At 44.2% G+C, this 19755-nt stretch overlaps 1 protein-coding gene and 1 non-coding gene across 2 annotated transcripts in view; one reads left to right on the plus strand and one right to left on the minus strand.

Annotated features, from left to right (window-relative positions):
- Positions 1–8218, minus strand: part of B4GALNT2 (beta-1,4-N-acetyl-galactosaminyltransferase 2 (SID blood group)) — a 63425-nt gene extending 55207 nt beyond the window's left edge. Inside the window, exon 1 of the mRNA XM_069543202.1 lies at positions 8077–8218. Within this exon, the coding sequence (XP_069399303.1) occupies positions 8077–8090 (14 nt within the window). The 5' untranslated portion in view covers positions 8091–8218. The remainder of the gene's footprint in view (positions 1–8076) is intronic.
- Positions 337–462, plus strand: LOC138415551 (small nucleolar RNA SNORA3/SNORA45 family). Its single transcript, XR_011247305.1, has one exon. It is a non-coding gene; the product is annotated as a small nucleolar RNA SNORA3/SNORA45 family (small nucleolar RNA).
- Positions 8219–19755: the final 11537 nt, after the last annotated feature.

A 19755-nucleotide genomic window follows, 5' to 3' on the forward strand; every position in this document is an offset into this window, starting at 1 on the left:
CTTAGTCGGCAAAATAATGTCCATTTTGCTGTATACCTGAAACATTGTAAATCAACTATACTTCAATAAAAAATAAAATAAAATAACTGCCAAAATGGATAATATAGGAACAAAAGATCTCAAATTACTAAAAGAATCAAAGACACAGAGGAAACAGTAAGTATTCGAGTACTGGAGAAGAGAGACCGGGACAGAGGAATACTTGAAGAAAGATGACTGAAAATTTTCAGAATTAATGAAGGAGCTTTTGTGAAGTTCTATTTAAGCCACAAGGAAGAAAATTAAACATAAATACACATCAAAAAGCATTATAGTAAAAATTAAAACACAAGGAGAATCAGGGCTAGAGCCACGCTTGGGTGTCAGTTACTGCCTGAGTGCAGTGGAGTCCTCCAAAAGTAACTGCTGACCTTAGCTACTGGCTGTGGCCCTCATGACACAGTCACCAGGTTAGTGACGTGCATCAGACTGACCTACACACTATTAGATCCATGCATGTCTGCAAATTAGGGGGAGGTTTAGGAGACCTCTGTTACAGGAGTAACAGCTGTAGAAGCTATCAAGGGACCTGAATTCTAGCCTTGGCACTGCCTCTGATCTTCTCAGTGACTTACTCTGGTTCCATGAAAAAACTAGTCTTTTCCACTTGATAGCTTCAGTGGCTTTTTAGAGATTTGTTTTATTTGAAAAGTGGAGTAATTGCTATGTCACTCTTTTGCATGAGTGAGCAACTTACACTGTAATGGGGGAGATGGGCTGTGAAGATGATAAACATAGCTTTTTAATCTTAGTGAAGTAATGAAAATGGTTGCCTTCTCTCCCCAGTCACGCAAAATTGGTGAGGCATTATTACTTAAAGAGGAACCAGAGCTTCTGCCCAACTGTCAACCTTGATAAAACGTGGATCTCAGTCAGTGAGCAGACACAGGTAAACGCTGCCAAGAACAAGACTGGAGTGAGTCCTAGCATGGATGCGGTGAGTCCAAAGCAGCCTGTCATGACGGCCAAATTCTTCAGCAGAAGAGCCGAGGAGATTTAAGATGTGGGTGGGGCTTTTGTCCTGGTAGCTTGAAGCCATATGGTGGGAGAGGCATACAGTTACACAAGTGCTTTTCAAAAAACAAATAAAATACAAGAAGATAATCTTAAAAGCAGCCATAAAAGATTACCTTTAAAAGAAGTTGCTGGTTAATTTTCCAACAGAATATATGGGAAGCCAGAGATACTGAAATATCTTTGATATCACCAGGACTATTCAAAAATGAAGGTGCCCATAAAGGTGTTTCTAGACAAGCAACATTTGAGGGAACTGATCACCAGCATACTTGTACTAAAATAACTACTAAAGGTAGATTTCTCCAGAAGGAAGATCATAAAGAAATAAGGAAGAGAAATAAAACTGAAAAGTGGGTAAGTCTAGATGCTACTGACTATATAAAATAATACTGTTTTGTTTAGTACAAAACAATAAGAAAATAATAAAACACAACAGAACCAAAAAAGGGTAAAGTAATGACACGTAAGTCAGGAAAGGAGTAAGCAGACTAAAAGTGTTCCAAGGTCTTTACATTTCCCTGGGAAGAAGATTAAAAAAACCAAGTGAGGACTTCCCTGGTGGTCCAGCGGTTAAGACTCTACTCTTAAAATGTAGGCAGCATAAGTTTCATCACTGGTTGGGGAACTAATATCCCACATGCCACACGCCACAGCCGAAAAATGAAAATAAATAAAATAAGAATTAAATAATTTTTAAAAACAACATTTTAGACTTTGATAGGTCAAGAATCTTATAATCTATAGTGTAACTATTGCAGAAATAAAATACAAATAATAAAGCTAATAGACAGGAAAATGGGATAATAAAAAAAAATTCCAAAAGTGCAAGAAGAGAGAAAAGAATATAGACCAGGCAGAACAAATAGAAAGCACTCACTGAGATGTTAGATTTAAACCAACTATATCAATAATTGTTGCTATTCAGTCACTAAGTCGTGTCCAACTCTTTGTGACCCCCATGGACTGCAGCACGCCAGGTTTCTCTGTCCTCCACTACTCCCCAAGTTTGCTCAAATTCATGTTCATTGAGTCAGTGATGCTATCCAACCATCTCATCCAATAATTACATAAATTGATTAAATGCTCCAATTAAAACCTAAGGTAATCAGACTAGATGGAAAAAAGAAATCCAAATATATGTGATTTGCAAGAGATACATCGAAACGATATAGAAATGTTGAGAGTAAAAAGGAAGTTAAATACACTAACTGTAACCAAGATAAAGTTGCTCTCTATATTAATATTAAAGGAAGTTGACTTAATTAATATCAAGTGAAGCCTACTTCATGTGACATTAATAAAGAGATATAAAGCAAAACCACAGATAGAGGAATACCTCAAGTTATAAAATACTCAGCTCACAGAAAGAGATAACAATTCTTTATTCTAATAACATACCCTTAAAATATTTAAGGCAAAATACTGAAAGAATTACAAGGAGAAACAGACGTATTCACAATCATGGTGAGAGAGATTTTAACCTGATCAACAAAGCAATCAAAAAATTAATAAGCATTTAGATGATTTGAAGCAGACAATCAGCAAACTTGATATAAATGGACTATATAAAACCCTACATATAATGACTGCAGAATATGAATTTCTTCCAAACATACACAGAACATTTACAAAAACTGAACATATGCTGGGTCATAAAACAAGTGTCCAAAATTTCAAAGAATTTCAGTAATATAGAGTATATTTTCTAACCCTGATGCAATTAAGTTGGCAGTGAACAATAAAAAGATAGCTAGAAAATCCTTGCTTTTAAAAATTCAGAAATGCCCTTCTAAATAACCATGGGTCAAAGAAAACATCACGATGGAAATTAACTTTATTTTTATTTATTTATTTATTTATTTATTTATTTTAAATTTTAAAATCTTTAATTCTTACATGCGTTCCCAAACATGACCCCCCCTCCCACCTGGAAATTAACTTTAATTTGAACTACATGACAGTGAAAATACCACAAATCAACACCACTGGAAAGCAGCTAAAAAGCAATACTCACAAAGAAATTTACGCCTTTGAATATCTCTATTAGAAAAGAAGAAAATCTGAGAGTCAGAAAGTCAAGCATCTACCTCAGAAATTAGAAAAAGATCAGTTAAATTAGGCTCAAAATTAGAAAAATATCAGTAAATTAGGCTCTAAATAAAGTAGGAAGAAGAAAATAATAAATATGAGAGCAGAAAATAATGTAATAGGGAACATATACTTTAAAGTATCCGCGAAGCCAAAAGCTGTTTTACTTTAAAAGTTAAAGTGTTAGTTCGACTCTTTGTGACCCCCATAGACTGTAGCCCACCAGACTCCTTTGTCCATGGGATTCTCCAGGCAAGAATACTGGAGTGGGTTGCCATTCCCTTCTCCAGGGGATCTCCCCTGGATCGAACCTGGGTCTCCTGCACTGCAGGTGGATTCTTTACCATCTAGCCACCAGGGAAGCCTTTATAAAAGGAATAAGCTCATTGGAAGGAATTGAGATAAAAACACAAGCAGGCGCAAACCACCAAAGTCAGGAATGTCAGGAGCATCGCTTGAAACTTAAGACTACTAAGGAAGTAATAAGAGAATATAAATGAGTAATTTTATGACACTAACCTTGAAAATTTAGAGAAAATAAGCAAGTTCTTAGAGAAGAATACAGCTTTTAAAAACTGACACAGGGAAAAATAGAAAATTCTGAATAATTCTATAAGCCAAATTTTCATTTTCAGTTGACTTCCTATTCTTCCAAAGACTAGGGAAAAAACTACAACTTAGGAAACAGCATAAACATTTCACCAAAACCTTACAAAAGTATAAGAAAGAAAGAGGGACTTTCCTGGTGGTCCTGTGGCTAAGACTTTAAGCTCCCAATGCAGGAGACCCAAGTTTGATCCCTGATGGGGGAATGAGATTCCACACGCCACAACTAACAGCACTAATGTCACAACTAAGGCCCAGAGCAGCCAAATAAATAAAAGCAAATATTAAAAAAAAATTTTTAAAGAAAAAAATCACAGGCAGTCTCATTCATGAAAATAAACACCAAAGTCCCGTGGTAGCCAGTCTCCTGGGTGGCCTTTGGATGGTCTCAGCTTCCAAGCAGTCACACCTTTGTGTAGCCCTTTCCACCCTGGCCAAAAGAGCACAGAGTGGAAGAAGCCCCTTCTCACACGAGTCTGGGTGGCCAATATGAAAACAACATAGGTCACTTCTGAGACTGCTAATTTGACTATCACCTTGGTGACACATTCTCAGAGGATCTGCTCTGGAAAAGCCCACTGCTGCGCTGTGAGTTGCCCATGCAGAACCACGTGGAGAGGAACTAAAGTCCCCAGCCAACAGGCACTTGAGTGAGCTAGGAAGTAGATCCAGCCATCAGCCCCAGTAGAGTCTTCAACTCATCACAGTTATTTCATCAAAATCTGTTATGTTTCCATTGGATAGGTTTATGATTATTATTTTTAGTGGCTTTATGTATTTTTAGATTTTTCACAGCTTTAATTTTTAATATGGTGATAGGAATAGATACAACCTACCTAAACAAAAGTTCTCTGGGGTCCTCAATAATTTCTAAGCATTGAAAGGGTCCTGAGACCAAAAAGATCAAGAACTGCTGATCTAAGTTCTAAGCAATTACTATGGTTCTTGATAATATAGATGAGCTTTTACAAGGACTTATAGTACAATACAGGGAATACAGCCAATATTTTATAATAAATATAAATGGAATATAATCTTTAAAATTCGTCAGTCACTATAGAAAAGACCCCTGATGCTGGGAAAGATTGGAGAAGCGGATGACAAAGGACAAGATGGTTGGGTGGCATCACCAACTCAATGGACATGAGTCCAGCAAGCTCTGGGAGGTAGTGAAGGACAGGAAAGCCTGGCATGCTTCAGTCCCTGGGGTGCGAAAGAGTCAGACACCACTGAGGAACTGAACAACAAAATGTTGCACACTTGAAACTTACTGTACATCAACTATAGCTCAATAAAAATTTTAGTAAGACAATAATAATACAGATGAGCTTCAAATTAGCACATTACTTATCCCTTAATAAAAGTTATGTTCTATGTGCAAGTTAATCTGAAGAACTCACAGGCACAGGCACAGCTGGTTTCCAACACATACCTGGCTCAGCTACATAGATTCACAGGAGTAAACGTGCAATCAGAATAAGTATTCAGAATTGCTCAAGCCCATTTCTTCATTTAAGCAACAGACGTAAAATAGACACTAATAGACAATGATTTTAAAGACACAACCAAGCGTCTGGTTACTTCTATCTTTAGTGGTGACCACTTGAGTTTTCCATTTCTGTTTAAAATTTGAAATAGCAAAAACAGTGCAAACTGCCAAGTATATCTTGTTTGGTATGAATTTACCAAAACTAAGATCATGGCATCCGGTCCCATCACTTCATAGGAAATAGATGGGGAAACAGTGGAAACAGTGTCAGATTTTATTTTTGGGGCTCCAAAATCACTGCAGATGGTGATTGCAGCCATGAAATTAAAAGACTTACTCCTTGGAAGGAAAGTTATGACCAACCTAGATAGTATATTGAAAAGCAGAGACATTACTTTGCCAACAAAGGTCCATCTAGTCAAGGCTACGGTTTTTCCTGTGGTCATGTATGGATGTGAGAGTTGGACTGTGAAGAAAGCTGAGCGCCAAAGAATTGATGCTTTTGAACTGTGGTGTTGGAGAAGACTCTTGAGAGTCCCTTGGACAGCAAGGAGATCCAACCAGTCCATTCTAAAGGAGATCAGTCCTAGGTGTTCTTTGGGTGCTAAAGCTGAAACTCCAGTACTTTGGCCACCTCATGCGAAGAGTTGACTCATTGGAAAAGACTCTGATGCTGGGAGGGATTGGGGGCAGGAGGAGAAGGGGACGACAGAGGATGAGATGGCTGGATGGCATCACCGACTCGATGGACATGAGTTTGGGTGAACTCCGGGAGTTGGTGATGGACAGGGAGGCCTGGTGTTCTGCAATTCATGGGGTCACAGAGTCAGACAGGACTGAGCGACTGAACTGAACTGAGTTAATTCATATATAAATTATTTTACCCAATTTGAATATCTTAAAAAATTGTTTTTTATTTTTAATTGTCAGCAAATGAAAAGAAAGCAAGACAATAGTAATTATCATTGGTATTATATATTATTACTGAAGATAATTCTGTAGAGAAGGGTATTAAAAAATGATCAACTGATGATGTCAAATATGCTAGAGTCATAACTTCTGCAAGAGGTCAGGACAGTTGTATTCCCCGTACCTGGTATAATGCCTCTCACATGGTAAGATTATCAAACTTTTGTGGAATGAAATGCTATGAATAAATCAAAAAAGTACTGACTATCCTCAGAGTTAAGAGTCCAACCTGCTCCTTTCAATGTAGCCCTTGGACAACCTTTAGTCTCCATTTCCACAACTGTAGTTTGGACATGACACTTCAAAGAGAGCTGAGGTGAACGCTAGTGGTACAATCTAGAACAGGGCCTATTGATAACAAATAAGTGCTCCACAGTGGATGAAAGGAATTTACCGACCCACATTTCCTGAGTTTTACCGCATGCTGCTATAGCAATTGTTTCTTGGGTAGGTAGGGTGTGTTGGAGTGAACTATCCTATCACAGAGGGACAAAAATCAGAAATATCTATTTCAGAATCAGGTCTTTTTTAAGTAAAAAAGAAAAAAAGGCAAAGAAAAGGTTAAAAGAAAGTTTCTTCTGAGGAAGAAACTTAGTTCCCCAAGGCCACACGAGTCAGCAGCCTTACGATTACAGAGATATAAACATAGCAAAAATATCAGGCAAAACCCAGACCTTTTGTTCACAATTCCAGCGGTCCATATGTGAAGGGAAAGTCAAGTTTGTTGAGGACTTGCCAGCTTTAAATTCCTTGGCACCAGTTGGGAGCCTGGTGCCAGGGCTCCTTCTCACTCATCAAGGAATGTGGGATGAGGGAATCCTCTGGCTAAGAAAGGGGAGAGGTCTTTCTGCGATGAAAGGGCTACCTCCTCCCCTCGATCAGCCACAAAAGTGAACGTAAAATTGTTAGTCATTCAGTTGTGTCCGATTTCTTGCGACCCCCATGGACGAGGCTCCTCTGTCCGTGTAATTCCCCAGGCAATCGGAGTGGGTAGCTATTCCTTTCTCCAGGGGGTTTTCCCCACCCAGAGATCGAACCTGGGTCTCCAGCATTGAAAGCGGATACTTTACCATCTGAGCCACCAGGGAAACCCTTACAAACTGTGCTTCATGTTAATGCCAGTAGAACATCATCCCACCAACACGTTTTTGCATTGCCGGGAGACGCCTTCCTTGCTAGCATTAAATGATCGTTTTAGTTTTGAAATATACAAAGTAAGTAAACTTTGGGGATAAAAAGGCACAAACTGTATTTCTGATCCTTCTTCCTGGTTTATAAAAACTAAAGGAGCCCTCCAAGTCTATTTTTTCCCCTGTTAATTATTAGGCTATTCCTTAGAGGATTTAGCACCCGGAGCCACAAAACAAACACTCTGCTTCGAGACTGTCGCCTGGATCTGAGAACCGACTTTTCAAAATCTCCGACTCCTAAACCCCAGGCTGTTTTCTGAAGCTGCGTAAGGGACGCAGCCGCAGTTTCCGACAGCACAGAGCTGGCGCTTTCCGCGCCGGGGACCCACACCTTCAAGCCCTGATCAGAGCCTTCGGGTTCCAGGCCGCTCCCGCATGCTGGCCAACACCGCGCTACGCACTCCAGGCTCCAGAAGCAACCTCCACGTCAAATTTTCCATTTCCACCTCTAAAACCAGTGTTCCCCAGAGCGCAGCGGTCGAGAACAAGCAAGGGTTCTCATCAGCGTCCCCAGGCACTGTCTCCTAGCTGCCCCGCCTAGGTAGGGGGCGGAATGGACTTAATTTAGAGACCGGCTGCCCCCTCCCTTGACCCTGGCACCCGCGGATCCGGCACTTGGCCGCTCTCCGAAGGCGCGTCTGGCTGGCCAAGACTGCCCTCTGCTCCGGAGACACTCACCTGAACGAAGTCATCACGAATCCCGCCGCCTCGGACGCCCTGGGCTGGTGGAGCCGGGCAGCCTCCCAGCCGATTGTCCAGCCCTAGGCACCAACCCGGGGTAGAGAAAGCCGCGAGAGCTTGGGTCGAACCCGCCCACTTCACCACCAACCCCCGCCCATCTCCTGGGTCTCGTCCTGAGCACAGCTTGGCGCCAGCATCTTTGTGGTCTTTGGGGGACAACTGAACCTTTTAGGATCTTAGATCCCCGATCAGGGATGGAACTCAATGTCCCTTACAACGGAAGCTCCAAAGTCCCAAACACTGGCTGCTGTGCTGCCAGTCGCTTCAGTCGTGTCCGACTCTGCGACCCCCTAGACAGCTGCCCACCAGGCTCCCCCATCCCTGGGGATTCTCCAGGCAAGAACACTGGAGTGGGCTGCCATTTCCTTCTCCAGTGCACGAAAGTGAGAAGTGAAAGTGAAGTCGCTCAGTCGTGTCCAACTCTTAGCGACCCCATGGACTGAAGCCTACCAGGCTGCTCTGTCCATGCGATTTTCCAGGCAAAAGAGTACTGGAGTGGATGCCATTGCCTTCTCCGCCTAACCACTGGACCACCAAGGAATTTCCGAGGTGACAGTAATGACATAGTCCCTGCCTATGATAGATATTAGGCACAAACGCTTTATTTACGTGGTACCATTTATTCGTCACAACAGCCCTAAGAGACCAGTGCAGTTATTAGCCCCACTTTTAGGACGGGGAAGCTGGGGCGAAGTAGGGCGATCAGTTGAATGGAAGAGCTGGGATTTGAACGGAGTCTGGGTGACTCGGAAGCCCCTGACGAGTGGTGCAGTTTCTGTCCCTTGGACGCGGAGCCCCCAAGCCGGCCAGACTTCACCTTGTTGGCCCGAGTTGATAAAGAAAAGGGGGGGCTCTCCATGGAGAACCGCGTGGACTCAACGGTTTTTGCCCGTGGCACCCGCACTCCCCTTCTGCCAAGGTCACCTGCCCCGGGCTGTCGGAGCCCGTCCTCGCACCGCGTCCCTCCCAATCTCTCACTCCCGATCTCTGTGACCCTTCTCGTTGGGTAAACGGAGCTCCGTCTCCACCAGAAAGAATAAAATCCCCGCGCCCACCTCTAGCCTCCCTACGACCGCGGCCTCCCTACGACCGCGGCCTCCCACTTTCCGCCTTGTTGAAACGGTATCCATCCACTCGTCCGCGAGCCTCACAACCTCCCGCGCAGCTCACGTTCGAGTTCGCGGAGATCCGCCTTCCCCCACCTCCACCGCGCTCCGCACTCCACACCCCCGCTCCACCTGAACTGTTCTGGCGAAAGGTCGCGGGAGGAAAACTGCAGTTGGTCAAGTCCCTTTAACACTCTCGTACAGCCACGTAATGCCTGTGTCTGGAAGAGTCTGGTGGATTTCAGGTGAAATTAGCATTTGCCCAATTAGCATTTGCCCAATTAGCTTTTCAGACAGGTGCGGTGCTGGGCGGCTCCTTGTAGTTCACTTCAAGTGTGATTGTCTTTTAGTATGATCCAGTATTTAAATCACGAATGTAACCTTGTTTTAAACTAGACAAAACAATGGCATTAATAATGCCATTGCAAAATGATCGATTTTCTGTCCATGTAAGTTCCCAAAAGGAATTTAAGACAGACATAAAATCAAACACACCCAGACAATCAGTGAAACCCAAAAAGTCTGGGAAGAGATCTACAACCAGAGAGGTCTACAGCCTTGGTGTAGCTGAGTCCCAAAGTCAGCTCAAAGCTTCTCAGCAGCCAGCAAAAAAGAGAAACCCTGCTGGAAGGAGTTCTGGAGGGAGTTCTGGAATGGCTCTTGCAGATAACTTTCCCACCAACGTTGCAGGAAGGGGGCTCCTTCCAGGGCCCGAAAATGGGCTCTTGTCTAACACTTGGAAGTGAATTGTCAGAGGAGACAGTGCATACTGACAAAGCAAGCGACTTTATTGGGAAGGGGCGCCCAGGCGGAGAGCAGTAGGGTAAGGGAACACAGAAGAACTGCTCTGCCTGGCAGCTCAACTCGCAGTGGCTCAGCTTGCAGTCTTGGCTTTTGGTAAGGGGGTTAGTTTCCGGGTTGTCTTTGGCCAATCATTCTGACTCAGAATCCTTCCTATTGGCTCAGGCATTGCTCAGCCAAGATGGGTGCCAGAAAGAAGGCTTCTGGGAGGCGGTAGGGCACATAGTGTCTCCTTTACCTTTGTGGAACTCGTCCGGTTGGTGGTGGCTTATTAGTTCCTCCTTCCTTTCTAGAACCTCCTATCTTAAAATACCTCATGCATATTGTTACTATGGTGCCCAGCCTTGGTGGGCGGTTTCAGTCAGTTTGCTTCAGTTAGAAGAAATAGCTGTAAACCGGAGACAAGAGTAATCAGCAAGACATCGTAGCACTTGCAGGTACATGAAGTAAAAACACCCCATTGTTTACCAAGGGCTTTCATATACATTGTACTCCTTAATTCTACTCAACTCTCATAATGTACCGCTTTGCGGTTGTGAAGACCCAGCCTGGGAGAGATTTCACGACTTGTTCAAACTTTCGTTGCCAGCATCTGAGTGAAGACTTGCACCCTGGCGTTGTATCTCTAAGGTCAGTGCACCGTACCGCACCTGCCCCCTGGTTGTGTCTAAGAGGGGAGCTCTTCTGACTTAGACATGAAAGTGAAAGTGTTAGTTGCTCAGTCATGTCCGACTTTTTGCGAGCCCATGGACTGTAGTCTGCCGGGCTCCTCTGTCCATAATATTATCCAGGCAAGAATACTGGAGTAGGTTGCCATTTCCTTCTCCAGGGGATCTTCCCAACCTAGGGATCGAATCCAGGTCTCCTGCGTTGCAGGCAGATTCTTTACCACCTAAGCCACCAGGGAAGCCCGACTTGGAGATGGGACCAGGTTTATTTAGCCATGACTCTTGCCTCACAGAAATATTATGGAAACTGAGCAGGACCCTGTGGAATCCTCCTGGGCACAAAAGCCTTTTTGGGTCCCCCATTTCTGTCTTTTCTTTTTAATTTGTAATTATTTTATTTTATTGGAGTATAGTTCATCAGGTCCCTTTTTTCTGATTTGCAGGATAAAGTCTTCAGCCTCTTGATCTTCCCTCAGTACCAAAGGACAGATTCAACAAGGAAATAGCGAATGCAAAGACAAAGGAGGGACAATCAGGAAACTATAGTGCTGATGAGCAAGGTCCTGGTTCCTCCTCAGGGAATATACTCAACAATCACCTTTCAGTTCTTCCGGAACTAAGGCCCCACCCAAGTGAAGGTGCAAATGGTGACTGCAGCCGTGAAATAAAAAGACGCTTACTCCTTGGAAGAGAAGTTCTGACCAACCTAGAGGGAATATTAAAAAGCAGAGACATTACTTTGCCAACAAAAGTCCATCTAGTCAAGGCTATGATTTTTCCTGCGGTTATGTATGGATGTGAGAGTTGGACTGTAAAGAAAGCTGAGCACCGAAGAGTCGATGCTTCTGAACTGTGGTGTTGGAGAAGATTCTTGAGAGTCCCTTGAACTGCAAGGAAATCCAACCAGTCCTTCCTAAAGGAGATTAGTTCTGAATGTTCATTGGAAGGACTGATGCTGAAGCTGAAACTCCAGTACTTTGGCCACCTGATGCAAAGAACTGACTCATTGGAAAAGACCCTGATGCTGGGAAAGATTGAAGGCAGGAGGAGAAGGGGATGACAGAGGATGAGATGGTTGGATGGCATCACTGACTCAATGGACATGAGTTTGAGTAAACTCCGGGAGTTGGTGATGGACAGGGAAGCCTGGCATGCTGCAGTCCATGGGGTCGCAAAGAGTCAGACACGACTGAGCGACTGAACTGAACTGAACTGATCAGTGAAGGTGGTAACTTCAGAGTGAACCCAAGATTCTGATGTCCTCCAGGGTTCTTGACCTTCTCCTATCAATAGAAATTGATAAAAGATCAGACAAGAAATTCAGGCAAGGCTTTATTGGGGTCCCTGCCTGCAGTAGGGGAGAATCAAAAACAAATAACAAATTACCTTGTTCCCTCCACATAAGGAACGACCTGGTTCCTTATTTGGGGTGAGGGTAGGGGTGTGTCTAGGCGCAAGCCTGAGGGATGGCGTAGGTGGTTTGCCCACTTCTTTGGCAGTGTTGAGTGCAAGGCATGCACATTACCCTACTTTTGCTTCCAGTTCTTCAGAAGTGGCAGTTGGGGGTTTTGGTTTGCTTTTTTTTCTTTTTGTCTTTTTATGTCTGGTTGTCCATAACCTCCCCCAAGCATGCATGCTGTTAGTTTTATTCTCTTATAATTTAGTTTCTTTGTATTTTGTTGCTTGAGACATTTGCCCAGGTGTAAGCCCTGCAGCAAAGGGTCCCAGGTCCCAAGTCCCAGCCTCTCAATTCCTATAACACCAACCTGTTACTTCACCACCAGCCAATCAGAAGTAAGTCACAAACTCTGCAGCCTTCACTCCAAATTTTGCCTAAAAAAATTTTTCCCTGAACGCCTATGGGAAGTTCAGGGTTTTTGAGCACTAGCTGCTCTTTCTCCTTGCTTGGCCCTGAAATAAATGTTTCTTTTCTCCAAACTCCAAAGTCTCAGTTTGGCCTCATTGTGCATTGAACACAAGAACTTTTGTTCAGTAACATTGCGACCTGTGATTTTGGTTCCAGCGTACATTCTCTGTGGTTGGCAGGAAGGGAAAGTTACCTAAGTAAGGATGTTTGCTTTTTTTCAGCTTAATTTAGCCAGAGGCTTAAACACCAGTTCCCCATGGCAAAGTCTGGCTGTGGTCCCTTGGGTGTCTAGACCCAGAGCCAAGCAGTGTTTCCTGCTTCCCTGAGAGGTGAAGAAAGAGCTCCTCCAGTCTACCTGGAGCCCTGACAGGTGACCAGGTCTGAGCACATTTTACTCCACGCTGTCTGGGCTAGGCTGAGGGTAGCCTCTCCCAAGATGACATGAGGCTTTCTCATGGTGGCGGGGGTTGCTATTTTACCACCATGACAAGACCTCCACTTCTCCATATCTGTAGGCCCATTTCTGGCAGTCACCTTGATAAATTAGCAAGTTCTTAAGTCATTTGGCCCTCCTCTGTGCTTGGTTATTCCAGCCACTTCCAGTGCCCAATCTATGCACCACCATCACTGGTGACACTGGGCCAAAGGCCAAACGTTTTTTTTTTTTTTCTTTTTTTAGTGAAATGTGGGTGATTTATAATCTTGTGATAATCACTGTTGTACAGAAAATTGGCACAGTTATATACACAAACTCTTTCTCTTTGACAATCGAGCTCTTATCTATTTGGGTCTGAGATGCATCCAGAAGATCCTGGTGCCGTATCTAAGCCTCCGGAAAAGTGTTCTTGGAAGGTTGATTAAACCAACTCTGCATCCTGGTCCAGTGAGTCAGCCAAGAGGAGGGGTGCTCAGGGGAGAAGTCAAATGATTTCTTTTTCCCAGTTGAAATATAGTTGATGTACAGTATTATGTTAGTTTCAGATGCACCACTTCAGCGTGATTTGACAGCTGCATACATTATGAAATGCTCACCGCAGTAAGTGTGGAAATTATCTGTCCCGCATACAAGGATATTACAGTGTTATTGGCCACATTCCTTTTACTGTGTATTACATTCCCTGGCTGATTTATTTATAACTGGAGATTCTCTCTGTTCACCTATTTCACACACACCCCTGAAACCCTCCCCTCTGGCAATCACCCATTTGTTCTCTGTATCTGGGACTGTTTTTGTTTTCCTTGCCTGTTTGTTTTATTTTTTAGATTCTAGATATTAGTGAGATCATATGGTGTGTGTAGTTATCTGTAGTCCTGAGTAGGTATCTGAGATCTCCCAGGGGCTCACAGGTATGTTGAGTGTCCTCATCTGCTTTCTTTCACAACTTGACTCATTAGTAGTGAATCCAGGAGTCAGGCCCTGGTACCTTGACTGCTTTGGGGGTAGAAAGTATTACAGGGTAGAGGCGCTTCCATGTGGGCTGGAGTTGAGCCTTTGGGGACCCATCTTTCCAGACCTTAATTAGGACTTGAGTCCCTGGAGCATATAGTGGTGGCCCTTTAGACTCTTTTGGATCCTTGTTGACACCCCACAAGCATATTTCTTCTTGGAATTGCCCAATGGCCATGGTGTAAGATTGGAGGTTCTGAGCCTCTGGATCTAGGTAGAGGTCATTGATATAAACAAAAGGTCTCCCATATAGCATCTCATAATGGCTAAGACTGACCTGTTCCTTAGGGGCACTACGGGTGTGGAGGAGAGCTATTGTTGAAGCCTCCTTGCACCAGAGGGAGATCTCCTTGGTTATCTTTTTTATCTCTGATTTTAAGATTTGGTTGGTTCTTTCTACTTTTTCTGAAGACTGAGGCCTCCAGGCACAATGGAGCTAATAAGTAATGCCCAGCGCTTTAGAGACCCTGTGGGTGACTTTAGAAGTAAATGATGTCCCATTATCACTTTGTAGTGACCTGGGCAGGCCGAATCTTGGAATGATTTCATGGAGCAGTGTTTTTACCACCTCCTTGACCTTCTCAGTCCTGGTGGGAAAGCCTTCAGTCCATCCTGTGAAGGTATCTATCATGACTGGTAGGTATTCATACCCTTGAGAAACTGGCATCTGGGTGAAGTCCATCTGCCAGTCCTCTCCTGGGTAGGTCCCATTCGATTGGATGGGCTGGGCCAGCTGGGGTCTCCAAGCTCCTTGGGGTTGTTTAATTGGCAAGTGAGAGAAGAGGAGACCGCTTGCCTTATAGTCGTTGGGAGGCCTGTTCCTCTGAAGGACCTTTCTAGTATTCTTTGGAGGTCTTTGTCACCCAAATGAGTGGTGGCGTATAAGGAGTTAACCAACTTCCATTGGAGGTTCCCAGGCAGAAAAAGGAGTCCCTCCTTTTGGAACCTCCCCGTATGATCTTCTTGAAGCCCTCACTCTTAGCTTTAAGAGTCTCACCTTCAGTACATGACGGAGTTTCTGGGAAATTAGTCTGCAGAACTAGGGTGGCAACCCCTATTAGGTCATTGTTCTGTAATGTTGCCCTCTTAGTTGCCTGATCGGTTGTCTGGTTCCCTCATGCCACTTCTGTGCTCCCTTCTTGCTGTCCTTTACAGTGCGAGACTGAAACCTCAGCAGACAAATGGACTGCCTCCAAGAGCCTAAGGATTTGATCACCATACTTAATTGGGAACTCTCAGGTGGTCAAGTGGCCTCTTTCTTTCCAAATAGCAGCATGTGCCATGTAGCACCAGAAAGGCATACTTGGAGTCCGTGTAAATGGCTACTCTTTTTCCTTTTCCCAGCTCTAAAGCTCAAGTCAGGGTTATAAGCTCAGCTAATTGGGCTGAAGTACCTGGTGGTAAAGGTTTAGCCTCTATGGTCTTGAAATTAGAGACCACTGCATATCCTGCTCTCCTTTTTCCATCTAAGACAAAGCTGCTCCCATCAGTGTACCAGATTTCCTCAGGATTGGTCAGAGGATCTTCTGACAATCCCTCTTGGGGTTTTGTCCAATGGTCCAAAGTTTCTAAGCAAGAGTGAAGAAGAGAGAGCCCTCTGGGGTAGGCAGGAGGGTAGCTGGGTTAAGAAGCTCACAAGGGGATACAGTCAAGCCTGGGTTTTTTGAGGATTCTTTGATCAGACTTGATATCTGAGGATTCTTTGATCAGACATCCATAAATGGCCTCTCCCATTCAGGAGTTGTTTCACTTGGTGACTGGTAAAAATAGTCTGTCCTCAAGAGAAAGTCGTAAAGTATCTTCTATCAGGACTGCAATAGCTGCAACTCTTTGAAGGCAGGGAGGCTAGCCTTGGGCGGTTGGATCAAGCTTCTTGGGTAAGTAACCTACTGACTGGGGCACGGGTCTCAACCTTTGAGTTAACACTCCCAAGACTATTCCTTCCTTTTCATGGACATATAGTTGGAATGCATTTTCTGGGTCTGGCAACCTTAAGGCAAGTGCTTGGGTTAAGGATTGTTTTAGTGTAGTCTCTGTCTCCTTTTGAGGAGATCCCCATATCAGTGGGATTGAATCATCCCATCTCTTTAAGCTTTCATATAATGGCTGGGTGATTAGGCCATAGTTGGGTACCCAGATTCTACAAACCCAGTTAGCCCCAGGAAAGCTCACAATTGTTTTTGAGTCATGGGGGAAGGCAACTTGACATATCCATATATACCAGTTTGCATCTGCTAATCTCAGACTCCCAATCCAACCCTCTTCCACCCCCTTCCCCCTTGGCAACTACCTGTCTATTCTCTGATTCTATTTCTGTTTCATAGATAAATTCATTTGTGTCATATTTTAGCTTCCACATGTAAGTGATATCATATGGTATTTGCCTTTCTCTTTCTGACCAAGTTAATATTGAATTTAGTGGACTCACAAGTACAAGCTCCATATTCAAGGAACAAATCTTATTTTTTGGGGGTGGAATGAATTATGAGTTCCAATACTTTACTCCCCTGTACTAGAGTTTTACATCACGTGCTTGCCATGGCCACAAGGTGAGCCAAGCTGAAACTTGGGTTCAGCCAAAACATTCGCTTTACCCTGGGGGATATAAACAGAAGCTGAAATATGCATGGATTGCCTTTTTCTCCCTAGTTCCAGCAAACTCTCCTTAGAAGAACATGCCCCAGGTAGCAGATGGCCTTTCAGCCTTGACTCCAGAAGAAACTCCAGGAAGGGGATTCAAAATGAACCCATGGCTGACAAGCAGTCTAAAGCTTGCTGAGCCCAGTCTAGGTCTGCTGAAATCTAGTTTATCTTTGGACCCACAAGCATGAGAATAAATGCTTGTAAGCATTGCTGGGATGGCTTTTACACAGCAGTATTACAACAAAAGTCAACTAAGACATATTTTTTATTAATAAATCCAGTATATTTGAATCCTAAGCTTTAAGAGAAACTCTGATTAATATTTAAACTCCTTATGCTGAGGGACAACTAAGCCCGTGGGCAGTAACCACAGAGCCCACGCTCTAGAGCCCAGGTGCCTCAACTACTGAAGCTTGCATGCTCTAGATCCTGTACCCTGCAACAAGAAAAGTCACCACAACGAGAAGCGCATGCAGTGCCACTAGAGAGTAGCCCTTGCTTGCCACAATTAGAGAAAGCCACCCCACCCCCCCACCCATGCAGCAATAAGACCAGAAGAAGTAAGGCCATTGGTCATCTCTTTGCCAGAAGCCAGGGGAATCTGCTCCTCAGTCAAAAATAAATAAATAAAAATTATTTAAACTTCCTTAAACAATCGTATGCATCGATCCATGTCAGCTTCACTGTTGACTCAGTCCAAAGGGTTTGACTGGAGAATTATTTACAGAGATGTGGGTAGGGTTAAGAAATCAAAATGAGATGGTAAAACCCTTGGGCAGTTAGCAGCAGCGAGAAGTTGTTACCATCTTAGGCTGAGGGGCACGAGGTGGGAAGAGGGATATCTGAAGTACCTCCCACTCCAAAGGATATCTGATGGCATTGTCCACCTGTAATCGGACTCCCCTGGAAAAACTGCTTATTTGTATCTGTCCTGTAGTTAACTCAGAGGCCCCCATGGAGACCCAAATGGCCAGGCCAGAGTGGGTAGAGCTTGTTTGCAGTTTTTTATGAGCACTTTACAAAGGTGCTTCACTCAACCAGGTGAAACTGCATAAGCCTCTGGTTACCTGTAATATCACAGGGTTTATTGGGTACCTGATAGCAAACCCAGGCATGGGAGCAGCATACACACCAAACGAAGCGGTGAACTGGGCCTGTCATCTGGTAGACCAGCTACACCACCACCACCACCACCACCACCACCACCAACAACAACAACAACATATGAGCTACACCTGTCATCTCTGAGGGCTTCCCTGGTGGCTCAGATGGTAAAGAATCCACCTGCAGTGTGGGAGACCTGCGTTCAACCCCTGGGTTGGAAGATCCCCTGGAGGAGGGCGTGGCAACCCACTCCAGTATTCTTCCCTAGAGAATCCCCCTAGACAGAGGAGCCTGGCGGGCTGCAGTCCATGAGGTAGCAAAGAGTCTGACACAACTGAGTGACTGAACACACTTTTCTTTGAATCACCTGCAAAATAATATTCTTCCCTTAGCCTGATTCTGGCTATTGGTAGAAGAAGGTGGCGAATTTAAGAGTCTCTATATATCACAGGGACAAGATGGGGCAAAAGAAATTAAGACCCAGAAAGGTGACCTGACCTTCTCAAGGACACACAGGGGAGGGCACGGCTGGAGCTTTAGTCAGAACTGGATCTCTTGCATCTTGGATTAGGTTTCTGTCACCTCCACGCTGCTGATGCTGATAGCCCCAGTGATCACTGTGGAGTCTTATAAGTGCCTCTTTGTCCTTCATTCCACATCCAGTGTGTCACCTATGGGTGTGAATCTAATGGCTGGGCAAACTCCAGGGTCCTATCAAGATTAAGATTGTGACTTTTTTTTCAGCCTCAGGTAACACCTGGCTAAAAGGGCTTAAGAAGCAAGGTCATTGGTCATATCTTTGCCAGAAGCCAGGAGAGCCTGCTTCTCAGAATTTTCAGTGATTCACCAATGTCACAGAAGTCCCAAACGCATGCTCCTCCACTGTTCCTACGAGTACTGTCTTCATGGTGGAAAGACTAAAGCAGCAGCTCCTCTAATGGGGAGAGTGGAGCAGGTGCCCCCCACTTACATTACTCTCACACCAGAGGCCCCAGCATCCTCCCCGTAAGCTTCTTCCCAGCCCCAGGCCAAGCCTTTTTCCTAAGAGGGGATGTTCCAAGGATTTTGTATTAGTCAGAGTTCTCCAGAGAAACAAAACAAAAAGACCCCTAGGGTATCTACATATCTTTATCTAAATAGACAGATTTATTATGAGGGATTGGCTCATGTGATTATGGAGACTAAGATGTCCCAAGATCTGTAATCAGAAAGCTGGAGATTCAAGAGGGCTGATGGAATTGTTCAGGTCAGTGACTGAGTCTGAAAGACCAAGAAAAAGGATTTCCCAAGTGTGAAGACAGTCAGAGATAGAATTCTCTCTCACTCAGCCTTTTTGTTCTATTCTGGATTTGAACAGATCAGATGGGGCCCCACCCACATTGGGGAGGGCAATCTGTTTTTTTTTTACCTACTGATTCAGTGTTAATCTTGTACAGAAACACCTCCACAGACACAGGCAGAATAATACTTTAACCAAATATCTGGGCAACCCATGGCTTAGTCATGCTGATGCAAAAAAGTCAACCAGTACAGTCTCCAAACAATTCCGGACCTTCTGATCCAAGACTAGAACTGGTGGTACTTGCTTTCACAGCAACAATGTTGAGGGAATCTAGTGACGACTGAGTTGATTCAGGTGAAATGTGTGGGACTAAATATCCAAGGGGCACACAGATCCAAAATACTGATGCTCCATGGCAGGAAAAGGAACTCAGAGGAGCACACTACACCTGCTGTGGAAAAGATAGGGGAGTCAGTTTCTTCTCTAAGTTTATTATGAGTCAAGAGTGGGACCTGGTGTCCCACCTGGTGTCCCTCCTCCTCCCTATAATGCAAGTCTCCCCTGTTTCCTGAGTCCCTCCATGTCCCCTTTTCCAGGCCTTACCCTATCGGTCACCTCCTCTACCTCTTATATCTCCAACTTCTCCCTCTCTACTGGACGCTTATAGGCAACATTTAACATACTTGTGCCTCTTTCAT

This window comes from Ovis canadensis, chromosome 11, assembly GCF_042477335.2.
Source record: "Ovis canadensis isolate MfBH-ARS-UI-01 breed Bighorn chromosome 11, ARS-UI_OviCan_v2, whole genome shotgun sequence".
NCBI classification, from domain to species: domain Eukaryota; kingdom Metazoa; phylum Chordata; class Mammalia; order Artiodactyla; family Bovidae; genus Ovis; species Ovis canadensis.